Source organism: Haliotis rufescens, unplaced genomic scaffold, assembly GCF_023055435.1.
Source record: "Haliotis rufescens isolate VD_foot unplaced genomic scaffold, xgHalRufe1.0.p SCAF_9, whole genome shotgun sequence".
Taxonomy (NCBI): Eukaryota; Metazoa; Mollusca; class Gastropoda; order Lepetellida; family Haliotidae; genus Haliotis; species Haliotis rufescens.
Genome location: NW_025964383.1, coordinates 22,963,634 through 22,977,448, shown reverse-complemented (window position 1 = coordinate 22,977,448; position 13,815 = coordinate 22,963,634). Strand labels below are relative to the sequence as shown.

At 38.9% G+C, this 13,815-nt stretch overlaps 1 protein-coding gene across 2 annotated transcripts; it reads right to left on the bottom strand.

Moving 5' to 3' along the window:
* Window positions 1-1,600: 1,600 nt before the first annotated feature.
* LOC124120870 (dehydrogenase/reductase SDR family member 12-like) lies at window positions 1,601-13,740 on the bottom strand. Of its 2 annotated transcripts, none has more exons than XM_046483758.2 (10): window positions 13,637-13,740; window positions 12,296-12,398; window positions 11,668-11,801; window positions 10,595-10,677; window positions 8,563-8,658; window positions 8,033-8,114; window positions 6,018-6,079; window positions 4,321-4,519; window positions 3,336-3,473; window positions 1,601-2,084 (listed from the first exon to the last, which is right to left on the bottom strand). In XM_046483758.2, the coding sequence occupies exons 2-10, from the start codon at window positions 12,349-12,351 to the stop codon at window positions 1,969-1,971; spliced, it is 966 nt and encodes a 321-aa protein (XP_046339714.2). In that variant the 5' UTR covers window positions 12,352-12,398; window positions 13,637-13,740; the 3' UTR covers window positions 1,601-1,968. The 2 variants fall into 2 exon arrangements, with proteins under 2 accessions (XP_046339714.2, XP_046339715.2); XM_046483759.2 differs by having other exon boundaries at window positions 13,646-13,666.
* Window positions 13,741-13,815: the final 75 nt, after the last annotated feature.

The following is a 13,815-nucleotide window of genomic DNA, read 5'->3' as shown; positions in this document are numbered from 1 at the left end:
CACTCACTCACTCACTCATTGTGGGGCAGAACCAACTACTCTCCGCTATCTTCACCTGATTTGTGACCTATGCCCTGTACACAGAAGCCTAGATGCCTTCCTGAGGATATACAGACATAATCAGCATGGATGCCATCTAGCTTTTTCCATAGAGTGAGTGAGACGTTTTACGACGCCTTCAGCAAAATTCCAGTAATATCAGGGGGTGGGGGGACTCACACATTGGACCCATGTGGGGAATCAAACCCGGATCTTCGGAGTGACGACAGAACACTTTAACCCCTATGCTACCCATCTGCCCCTTCCACAGACATGAAACCGACACTTGAAATGAGGACTGATATTATTAGTAATAATTTTTATTCTATAAACATCAATTTGATCAGAGAGCATAACATTTTATATAAATAAACATTTACAAACATGAGTAACAAAGATAATACGTATATGCACAACACAGGATATAACACAGATAATACATACACAGTGATAATGCCATATAAACACCATTGAGGTAAGTAAACAATGTAATCAATATCCAGTACAATATTTGCCATCCAATGAGTTCTATCCATGTGCTGCTCATGTCAACTAACATCTTCCCAAGGCAAGTGAGTTAACTGACTATAAAAGTTCAGTTTCCATCCTTGCCGAACTAGGCTGGTATTATGGAGTAACTTTTTGGCTGGACTAACGAGTCTATGCATAGTCCAATCAAAAGCGTGCAACGAAATCGAAATCTGGTTCGTAAACTGTCGTGCGGATTTCCGTCGATTGCAGGATTTACAAAGCATGTGCACCGCCAACTCGTCAACAGATATTTTCCAAATCTTTTCATGTTTTTAATCAAGGTGCTCACGCATTGCGAGATGTAAGACCCGTTTTAGCACAACATAGACCTTGATTATCGATCAGATCGTCTTGACTGGGCGCCACTGTTTTGTTTGAAGCAAATGCAAGTGATAGGAGAGGTGGAATCTGATTAGTCTAGAGGAGAGGCTTAGAAGGGACATAACTCGTAATAGCCACTGGTGGGGCTACGATAGAGCCCAGGAATTCCAGCCTAGTTCGGCAAGGGTGGAAACTGGACTCTTAAAGTCAGTTAACTCTCTTGCCTCGGGAAGATGGTCAACTAATCAAAACACTAGAGATTTTCATGAACGGCCTCCATGTACACTGAGGTAAGTAAATGTCACACGATATATCTTCACACACGCAGAGTGGAATTTTCTTAATTTTCAGCGAACCGACAGAAAACAAAGACATTGGTATGGGCAATAATGTTGTCCGAGTTTGAATCCTCATTCATGTTGTCATACCAGGACATAAGCTTCCAGTCACTTGTTACTCAATAGTCGCAGTCCACGATGATTTCAAAGAGTTTCAGTACATATTTTCAATATCAATGACAATAATAGTGATAATTTAGTCGTGGCTTCAAGTTGTCCATACTATCAGCGCTGATTACAGTAAAGTGTTAGTTTCCATTGTCTATTGCTAATTGCCTCTCAGCGCCAATCATCTGTTGGCTTCCCTTGTTAAGTTTCCACCTTTTGTTATCTTATGACTTTTGTTGTCCTTACATGTACATATATACGCTCTCTGCCTCATATCATTCATTCACCTGATGAAGGAGCAAGCACATACTCCGAAACGTTGTGTTCCTGATAATAAAGAAGTGGACATCCATAAATTCTCACTTCTAAATGCCTTTCAAAGACTTGAACCATGACAATGTCTTGACGCAACCAGCCCTACTACCTACATAACCTGTTGCTGATATATACTACAATAAAAGCTTGTAATCTCCACTAATTACTTGAACAGATGCATAACATACTGTTCCCGAGTTGCTGTTAGTTTGCCCATTATGGCCTGAACATTGGCCTGGTGACAAGGTCGACAGCCCATCTCCACTTGATCACAGTCGGAGTTTCATCATAACAGTGTGGCTCTACGAGGTGACTATCATGCAGACTGGAACTGTGTCTTGAAGGCTGCTAGTTTGGTCATCAGTTCCTCTTCCTCCTGGCTTGTAGACTTGGTCCAGGCTAGGGGCAGGTGCTTGGCTACTATCACCCGATCTGCACAACAGTAGAAAATACCATCAGGTATATAGAATACTAAACGAGCTCCCGTGTAATACCAATTTTATGAAACGAGTGAACAGTTGTGGTATCTGACGAGCGAAAGCGAGCCACAACTATTCACGAGTTTCATAAAATTGGTTTTACACGGGAGCTCGTTTAGTATTTTATTTATTGCTTGCCATTTATAACGTTTTTAGAATTATACTGTAGAATGTGAATAGGCTGACACCTACATGATCCACGGCATAATACAATTGAGTTTAACAGAATAATACTTCAAACACGTCAAAAGTTGAAACGTATGATTTTAATACCATACAACAGTCCACCTTTAGAATTCAGGCGTCTATTCCACAAAATTATCGTAGCATTAAGGTTATCGCAACTCACATACTTTAACTTAGACTAACGACTGTCATGGCGCTACAAAACGATTGTCTTGTGGAACGGGGGCTTGCACCTCAAAGTTTACAATCACGTCACAATACCCGATGACGTAATTTGTGGAATTTTGCCATGCCATGTGACGTCAGCCTAGCAACAAGGGTGCTGGGGTCATCGAGTGTGCATAAGCTCCTCTCAGTGATCTATCATGTCCACCCGCAATGTCGTTGTATAAGCCAAGGGATGTTGAGAGCTTTTAATATTTTTCGTGAAACGGGTTCTGAGAGTACATAAGCACGCGTTTTGGTATTACACAATGTGTAATACAGCTGTATGTTAGTACATAAGCACGCGTTTTGGTATTACACAATAATAGTTATACAGTAATACAGCTGTATGTTAGAGTTAGTTATCTCCCTGTACTAAATGCCATGTGTTCCAATATGGAGGATTAAACTAGACTGATCCCAGTTAGTGAGTCTATTTTCTATAGATACAAGAGTTATCTGTGATTTAAGTTAACCCACATAACATTACAAGGATATTGAACAGAATCAATCCCTGGCTTATACTAAGTGTGATACATAATTTGAGAACTAATTTATAGTAATTTGCACCCCTTGGGACTCTGGGTTAGAAGCGGTCCCCAGGAACCTATGCTTGTCAAATGAGGTGAGGTGAAATGGGGTTTAACGTCGCGTCCAAGATTATTGCACTTATATAGCGACGTGCATGTACGTGTGTGTGTTTGTGTGGCTGCTTGTACTAGTCCGGACTGATGCCGATTTATAGTGCTAGCTCACCCTGGTGAAATCCACCCACACCACCTGATCACACTGACGTCCTCTAACTGTGTCTCACCCTGAAAGAACTCTCCACTGGTTTGTTTAATGGCTGCCGGTGCCAGAGCCAGCCAGATGAGAGTGTCCGCCCCCTCCTCCGGTGTCCGCAGGCGGTCCTTCATCTTGTTGTAGAAGTCTGGCATGGCTGATCTCACCGCTGGGGGCCAAAACATACAGCTATACATTCATATAGTACCATAGTTCCATGAAGGAAGGACCTAACTAGGGCTGGGATGAGTACAAATGTACTACCTCGTGATAACAATAAAGTGAGAGAGTTAAATTTAATGTTGCATCAGCATTACTTCAGCCATACAGCGACAATAACAATAAAGACACTGTGGTAACACTTGACGGATTGTTATTTTTGTCATTAAATGGTACACATTGGAAACATCTTTTCTTAATGTACATACTTGTCTGTTTCTATGGTTTGTATTTTTTTTGGCAGTGAGTATAGTAACTTATATCAAGGTTTATATTGTTTGTTTTGAGCAAAAAGTATTAATTAATTAATTACCGTAATCGTCGTTATAAGCGTCCCGCTGTAATAAGTGCCCACGGCGATATTTGCTAATATATTGGCTAGTGAACAATCCTAATTAGCACCCTTCTGATTTATCAATGTACACAGAACATATATATTCGTGTATAATATACGCACTCGTGTGTTATATTCACCCTTAAATACGGGCAATTAAATTCTTGAAAAATAAATGTGTCGTGTATAATGCACAGACTTTTCTTTTGTATTATTTCAGACTGTCAGCATAAACCATGAAATTTATCATCTTTCAACTCTTTCACCGAAATTATATTCTAATAAAAGCCCCCTATTTCTAATTTTGAGAGCACCCTGGGTGCTTATTACGCCAAATACGGTAAGCAAATACGGTGACATGATGATGATAGGCCATTTATCATGCTCATAAAAGTGAGTGAGAGGGAGAGTGAATATCACACTACGCTGCATCATTATATAAGTGCAAGCCACAATGGTGTACCTGGTGTGTCAGCCCAGCCTGGATGCATGCAGGAGAAGTGGATGCGGGGATGAATTCTGGCCATCTGCTCGGTCATCACAACCTGATGTCTCTTGTTCTGGGCGTACACCATCGTGCCATCGAACTTGGACATCTTCTCGGACTGCAGGTCCTTCCCATCTAGCTTCTGAACCAGCATGCCTCCAGATGTCACAATTACCTATAAAAATACGAATATATTATCATACAACTCAGGACTTATATTGATTGTTTCATCATGGTATTGAGGGAGAGAATCCTCGTGAAGATCCAGGTACGAATTGGTCTTCCGTAACCCATGCTTGTTGTAAGGGTCGACAAACAAGAACAGGAAGTCCGGCTTGCTAACTTGGTTCATCATGTCATTGTATCTCATAGATCAATACTTATGATGTCTGTCACTGGATTGTCTGGTCTAAACTTTATTAGTTACACACAGCAGTCATATAGCTGTAAAACTTCTGAGTGCGCCATTAAACAAACAAACAAACAAATTGAGTGTGAGTGGGCCTATTTCTTGCAGTGACTTTATTTACTAATATGTTCATATTAGGGGGTGAGGTATTATCGGTATATTGGTAAATTGAGGTTCATTCTTCCAAGAGGGGTCACGGGAGGGGTCACGGGTGGCCCAGTCGTCTCAGGCACCGCGATTCATTGTGCAGAGTTGTGTCCCTTGGGCACGCCAGAAACCTATGATTATGGGTTCGAGTCCCGGTTCACCCCGATTATGTTTCTAGGTTTGTCAGCACCATACCTAAGCTCGTGGGTTTCACCCAAGTGGTAAACGTTCTGAGACCTGCATCACTTCGGGCTTTCCTCCCACATTAAGCTGACATGCCGTGATATAACTGGAATACTGTTAAAAGCAGCGTTAAACTTAAACCCAACTCACTCACTCAATCCTAGAGGGTAGACAGTTATAATAAAGCTTGAGCTGGTACTCTCTGGTAATCCTCTACTTCAATGTCATCATGCTGCATCCATCTTCAAACCAGTTGAAACTTACTTACTAAGGCCAGACCAAATTAATTACTTGTTTTACGGGAAACATGTTTTGAAATGTGTAGATGAAGAAGGACACAAAAAAGGAATTTGTTCATGTGGTCAAGTTAAACAATCTAGATATTTTTCTAAAAGCAGTTACACATTGAATTGATGTCTGTCACATTTATGAGTATTATAAAAGATAGTTTGTTTTGCAGACACATGAACCATTTCTCTCTGAACCATCTCTATGGGTGCTTTGTCGAGAACACAGTGCAAGGGGTTGCCTCCAGAGTTATCTCTTGACAATTGAGCTACTTGACAAAGTAGAATGACATATTAATTCAAAAGCAAATGGCAAAATGAACTATCAAAATATATGAAAAACAACTTGATATTCATTCTTTTGGTCCAACATGTTCACTGCCATTACGAAGATTTCGGAAATGGACTCAAGAAACACAAAATCTAAATGGCTGTTGGGCGAGAATTAGTCAAGTGTCTCATATAGATTACGGCAATGAATTGATGAAGGCTCATCCAACTTGAAATACAAATACATCTGTTCATTTTCATAGCAGGAACAAACATATTTTCTTTGTAATTTAGACAAAACTGGATTAGCTGGTTCCATAAAAACTTTGGTTTGGCCTTCATATGTCTACAAGGGGATGATTGATTGATATACACACCACTCTTGGATCGTCACTCTGTGACAGCAGTGGAATAAGAGATGCAGTCAGCAGATACGTTCCTGAAACATACATGCTGTGAATCAAAAATGATAAGGCTGAGGAAGGCCAAGCAACAACAACCACCATATTCGACATAATAAGAGCCCGGGGCGCTCTAAAAATTAGAAATAGGGGGCTTTTATTAGAATATTAGTTGAAAGATATACTTCGTGGTTTATGCTGACAGCTGAAATGTTTATGCACAACAGATAATTTTTCCCAGAATTTAATTGCCCATAATTAAGGGTGCATACAACACATGAGTGTGTATTATACGTGAATAAACAAGTCTTGTGTACATTGATCAATCGAAGGGGTGCTAATTGGTATTGTTTACTAGCCAATATATTAGCAAATATCGCCATGGGTGCTCATTTGAGCGGGGCGCTTATTACATAGAACACGGTAGTTACAATTAGGCATCGACTCGAAAAATGGGTTCAGAAAAAGTGATCAGCCAGCTTCAGAAATTTCTCTTTTTAAAGAGTCTTTTAAAACATTCAAGGACAGAACCAAGAATATTTTTTTCATACACATTTTTAAATGATAGATTGTCTAGTCAATATTAACTTGGTTTAACAATCTAGTACATTGTATTTTTGCCCTAGTATTGTAAATAAAAGATACAACTATTGTGAAAGAATTGCTCTAATTCAAGAAAAACATTTTCTGACTGGATGGGTGTATATGATAAATAGTATTGTTTAAAATATAAGCTGTCCACCAGTCCAAGGACAATCAATTTATAGTAACGAATACCTAATTATAGAGCAGGTATGTCTTATGCATGCATGCTTTGGTCCGAATTGGTAAGAGTACTACAGTCAGGCACTTATTCACTTCATTCATTAGCAGATGAGACCCATGAAGATCCGTGGTAGAATAGGTCTTCAGCAATCCATGCTTGCCGTAAATGGCGACTATGCATGTCATAAGAGGCGACTAACGGGATCGGGTGGTCAATCTCGCTGACTTGGTTGATGCATGCATGTCATCGATCTCAATTGCGTGGATCGATGCTCATGATGTAAATCACTGGATTGTCTGGTCCAGACTCGATTATTTTACAGACCGCCGTCATATAGCTGGAATATTGCTAAGTCTGGCGTGAAACAACAAACAAACATTAGCAGATGATAGGAAACAACCTTAGAGTTATTCCCCCTGGATCTACTTCATTCAGAAACTATCATTAAAATTCAGAGAATGGATTCTTACATCATTAATTCAAGATACAAAATTACGGTTGGTATGCTGCAAATGTCATCAGTTCAGCAATTTGAAAGGGGAATAAGATAAATGGACCTAATATGTTACAATAGAATAGAATTGGTCTCAGCCAATCAGAATCCGACATTCATGTGTAAGGTTCTGATAATTAATTATGTTTATCAATAATATCAATAGTGTAGCATGGAATAAATATTAATTATGAATATTTTACTTTGTCATCATTGTATTGCCAACAGTGAGTGAGTGAGCGAGTTGGATTTAACGCCACTTTTAACAGTATTCCAGTTATATCACGGCGTGTCAGCTTAATGTGAGAGGAAAGCCTGAAGTGATGCAGGTCTCAGACGTTAACCACTTCGGTGAAACCCACGAGCATGGGTATGGTGCTGACAAACCTAGGAACATAATCGGGGCGAACAGGAATTCGAAAGCACAATCATAGGTTTCTGGCGTGCCCAAGGGACGCAACTCTGCACAGCGATTTGCGGCACCTAAGACTGGGCCACCCGTGCCCCAAGTATTGCCAACAGAGCACACACCACTGTGAAGTATGTTTGGATGGTTTCATCAAACCACTGAAGAGATCAATTGTACAAAATCAGAAACGTTGAACAAACTTGTAAAGGAATTCTTGGTGGACTATGTCTTTATACATAAACATCAAGGCTTGATACTTGTTTTTGTGTTCTTTATACACCAGTATGTGTGAAACATTTGATTTGTGATAACCAATTACATACCAAGTGTATTTGTGGCAAAGTTCTTCTCCAGGCCATCTTCTGAGACCTCTCTTGTGTTCACCATACACCCTGCATTGTTTATCTGCGATAGGAAACCAACAGAAGAACAGTATTTAATCAGCTTGTTCTCTGTGTTAGCTGGAAGTAGACAGTGAGTGGATTTTTCTGCTGCTGTTGCCAATGTCTAAGCTACATTCTCTTGTGATTTCATGGGTTGACCTTTCTGCACGTTTTCTCAAAATTATTATTTTTTTCAATCATAATTCTATTCAACCCATGTTTGCCATTAAAGGTGACTATGCTTGTTCTAAGTGGTCAGGCTTGCTGACTTGGTTGATGCATGTCATTGTATCCTAATTTGTGTGGATCGATGCTCATGATGTCAATCACTGGATTGTCTGGTCCAGACTTGATTATTTACAGACCGCCGTCATATAGCTGGAATATTGCTGAGTGTGGCGTTAAACAACACACAAAAGAACAAGACCTGTGAGTCCTCCATAACGTACAGAAAAATCAAGGATACTCACCAAAACATTTAACTTTCCAGTATTTTTTTCAAAATCTGAGGCAAACTTTAGGACATCTCTTGGCTGCGACATGTCCAGTAAATGGAGATGAACATTCTGGAAGGAAGAAAGGGTTCAGGTTTATTGTGATAAACACTAGCAAAACATTGCCTTGAAGTTTAAACTTGCTATCCTCTAAGATTAACATCCTATCGTATCGATCTCATCACACCATATGCACCACCAACACAGTTACGTTCTTTGAGAGGCATTTAGAAGTTGGAGCGCTAAGTATGATAAGATATATGAATGAACAACTTCTTTATTACAATTAGGCGCAACGTTTCGGTGCAGGTTCTAACACCGTTAACAAGGAAGAAACCAGTATTAGAACCTACACCAAAATGATTATTTCCTAATTGTTATAAAGAAGTTGTTCAATCATATACCTTTCCTTAAGAGAGTTACGCTCAGCTAACAACCATAAACTGATGGTTTTCTATAAAGATTTGTTGCACGAATAACTCTGGCACAGCGCTAGTTTGGTGACAGTACAACTTTAACACCTTGGTCTTAAGTGTGACAATGGGAGCCTATTTCCTGGAATGAAATCACCAATTAACTCCATATTCTCATCAACTCAATTTCACAATTATCATTAATAATAATATGGGCAATCTATCCGCTCTATCAGAGGGCAATTCAGGCGGATACTATTCCCCCTGCAAGTAATTTAACATTCATCTCTTTTTTGTTTTTTCATCATTCGTCTACTCTGCCAGGTACTCCTGGCGCTCGGGAGCAAGTCTAGGGGTGCGCGACTCCTACTTGTATTACTTGGCAGAGGTACAGCCCGCCGATCGGGTCTATTTCTTCACCGTCCATTGTTCGTATACTCAGCCAAGTCTCAGTACGCTCAAACAGTATGGAGTGCGCTACTCCGATATTAGAGACTTGGCTGAAGTTAGTCTTCCATGTACTATGTTTATGTGTCATGTATATATGTATATACCGAGAATCCCCATATGCCAAAAAATTTAATAAATGTTGTTCTTTTATATGTTGTCGTGTTGTTATTGCCATTATAAATTGGTCTTAAGTGTGACAATGGGAGTCTATTTCATGGAATGAAATCACCAATTAACTCCATATTAGCCATATTAAGCTTCTCCTGACCAAGCTGTCCATACTAAGACAGACAATATACATGATTTACATGATTTAGATGACACTGTACGTTTTTCTTGTGTATGTTACAGATTTCTTTTACAGAAAACTGCAGAGTTAAAAGGATATATACCGGTAATTAGTGTAACTAATGTTTGAAGTAACTTGTCAGCAGCTGCTCGATATCTGACAAAACATTTAACTCATGGCATATGAGGTCTTTGAAGGGCATTTAGAAGTGATACACATAAGGAAGAGAATTTATTGTTGTCAACTTGTTTATTATGAGGAACCCAATGTTTTGGAGTATATGCTTACTCCTTCATCAGTTGATTCACCTGAAGAAGGAGTAAGCATATTAATTAAAACAATATTAAAAGGAATTTTGGATAAAATCAATAAAAGTTACAAACATAAGTCCAGATATACAAAGAACACTTTTTATAGCCAGACAGTGTAATTACATGACTAATTTGCGTACTTCAGTATGGATTTGTTGACATGGTATTTCTGGTGTTACGTGCTCACGGTAATGTCTTTCCATGGGGGAAAAACATCAAAACTCATTAATTTGTGTATAATGCGAACCCCCTTCTACACAGCTGTATTTTTGGGAACAAAAGTGTGCACTATACTCAAGAAAATATGGTACTCCGAAACATATTCCTCATAATAAAGAAGTTGACATCCATAAATTCTCTTCCTTATGGTGTATGTTTTAAATATTGTCCCCCTTCGTCAATATTCTAAGGATTCAGGGTGCTTATGACAGCAAATACGGTATTGATAAATGATATCAGTCAATCCAATGCTGTCATTTCAGTCAAACAAGTATGTGAATAGTTTCAATAAACTATACTGATTTCCTCCATCGTCTGGGCTTTACCTGGTTACCAGACAGTTCAGTTATTTCTGCCTTGGCTTCTTCCCCTCGCTTGCCGTCTCTGCATACCATGTGTATAGTCCCACCTCGAACATACAAATCAGGTTAATAAAACAAATCAACATCGTTTTCGGCTGCATTCAGCAAGATGACAACTACACTCAGTTCGAGGCTTCTACATAGTCAGACAAGACCAGACAAGCAAGTATTTAAAGTAAGACGAGTTCTATGGATGAACAACTTCTTTATTACAATTAGTGCTATAGAACTCGTCTTACTTCATCACACCAACTTCTAAATGCCACTGAAAGAAGTTAAGCAAGTATTTGATAGCAGAAAATGAGCTACAGGTGTCACTAGCAGGATGTATGAGACTCTACATGCTGTACTGTCTTCTACACCATGAGAACCACTTCAAAATGTATTGGGTCATGGTTGTGATTATTTTTACGTATTTTATGCACACAGAGCTCCAGATAAGCTTTTGGTGTTGTGGGTATTTTACCCATGCATTTTAAAATCATTGGGTATCAGTAATTCTATCTGGGTATTCAAATTTCTGTTACCCACTAGTTTTTACACATGTGGGTAATTAAGTTAAATATTTAAAAACACTATTCATCTAGTCCCTGCAAACTGGTGTCGTGTGGGTTCGAGAGCTTTATAGGACTCAAAAATACCGCGATACTTCCACAAGAAAGTGTGATGGCAAATGATCATGATGTAAGTGTCATCGTGGAGTTTGGCAAGGTTGACGGAATGCCCGTTTATAATTTCAAAATAAGTTGCTGATTTGCTAATCGAATACGCAGGGTTACTTCACAATATTTGGATGATGCGCACAAGTTTTATTTTTGTAGCGTATCTGTAATGTTCGTTGCGTATTTGATACGCTTGGATGTTATTTGACTGCGTATTTCTGCATTTCTGATGCGTTTTTCACGCAGATATGCAGCTTATCTGGAGCTCTGTGCACATACTCACAATCCGAGCAATGTAGGAGTATTTGACCGGCAATCTACCATGATCGTGACAATCAACTGTTCTTTAATCTTAGGTGTATGATAAGTAAATACCTTTCTTTGCAATAGCAATTGCTGCACATTTTCCAATTCCACTGTTCGCCCCTGTGATCATGAAACTCCTCCCTGTCACATCAACCTCCAGGTCACTAGCATTGAATGCCTTACAAGCCGAGGCATAGCCTGATCTGAATAAACATTAAGAATGAAATCATGAATGGGGTTTAATGTAACTTTAAAGATTATTGCACTTGTATTGTAACGTGCATGCTTATGCGTGCATGTGTCTGTTTGTGCTAGCCCAGACTAATGCCGGTTTTATAGTACTAGCCCACTGATACCATGTCACAGTTTAACATGGATACCTCACTCAGACACAACATATTGACCCCTGAGCTCACCAGTCCTTGTTTAATTAATGGCAGAGTCTCAGGCAGGGTGATATTTCACGTTCCATTTCAAGTGGCGAGGACTATAGTAATCATTTATTGAAAAAGTTTTAGTTCCAATGATGTTTGAATGAAACAAAGTTTATTCTCTCTAGCTCCATCATTGACATCGTTGTATATGGTTTTTTTAACAAACAGTCCCCTTTGTCAATTAACTAATTGTCCAAGGATCTTATTACAGTGATTATGGTATGTGTGATTTTATTGTAAATGTGCATTTGCATATATCTTACTTTGTATATTCTCTTAATCCTTTCACAAACCAGATTGTATTTCTGAAGAATGACATGTTAAACGGTTTGTAGTTAGTTCCGTCACTCGACAACTTTGACAAACCTGCAAACATAGAATGCAAACAGTGTGAGCAAGACATATCAGGATATGGAGCATGATATATATGTAGCATGGGGACAGGGATGTGAGAAATGATAGCTCTCCCAGGTCCGGACACAACACAAGATTTCAAATTTACGCAAATTTCAGATCACTGGGTGTTTAGAGGTTTACTTGACTTGTGCGAGAAGAAGGGTTACTCTTCCTTAAAGGGACGTTATTCTTTATTGGCACCTTTCCCTTGAGATTTCAGTGATGCCCTCAAATTACAGGGTATGTTATTATCACACTCAAATCACCAAACACCTTATAATCAAAAGGCAAGGAAGGTAACCGATGGTGTATTTTCAAATGGCAGCAATAATACGAGCGCTAGAAAACTTCAGACAAAATTTCAGTGTTAAATGCAATAAACTTTAAAAGTGCCCAAATGGAAAGTTTTCTACATTTATCGCTAATGTTATTTCTTGCACAAAAACTTCTCCAAGTTAGAATTCGGCAGCCGGTGATCTGATTCTCTGTGCATGATTTGATTGGTTTATCTGAAATCCTCTTATGTCATATTGCAATGAATTGTAAACTAAATTTACTGAAACAAAATTGTGCTGCATTTTGTAGATATACAAGGTGTCCCATGATGATTATGTTCCAAACCTATAGCAAATCTCAAATCGTAATGATACAAGACAGCTTTGGTCGATATGACAAACGCCCAGAAGTTTGAGTGTGCCACTGATATTTACAAACACGTAGAAATCAACTTAGCGCTAAGATCGCTTTGTGGAACAGGCCTCTGACGTGTCTAATGCTGTGTACTGACTCATGTACTAAATACAGAATATGATTCCTGTGACACATCACGGACACGCTCGTAAAGTTTGTAATGTAAATTTGAGAGAAGAATTCGTGCCGTTTACAATCACTAGACAACCATACAATTAAAGTTCATCTTTTTTCCACGAATACAATTAAGAAAGAATAGCCAATTAAAGTATGGACTATGTTGTAAACTAAAAAGTACAATATACATGACTCGTTGACAGCACTGATATCACTAAGGTTATGTAACCAGATGGTAACCCAACATTTAATCATTTTCTGTCTATAATAACATTTGACATGTCCAAACGATGTTACATTCAGATAAATTTGCTATTACTTGTGAACAAAACCAGCAATCTAACGAACGTTGGTCGGTAATTGTGGAGAATAACTGCATTAATAAAATGCAAATGTTTCACCTGACAAACCTTTCTGTGAACGGCTGTAAACTACGTCATCAAATTATGTGCACAGTGCTTGGTTTTATACAAAGGTTGAAGTGACTGTCACACGAATCAAGGACAACATGGTCTTTCTTCGAAAAATCCTCTATCTATAACTAAAAGACTACCTATAGATTATAACCGACATGTTCTTT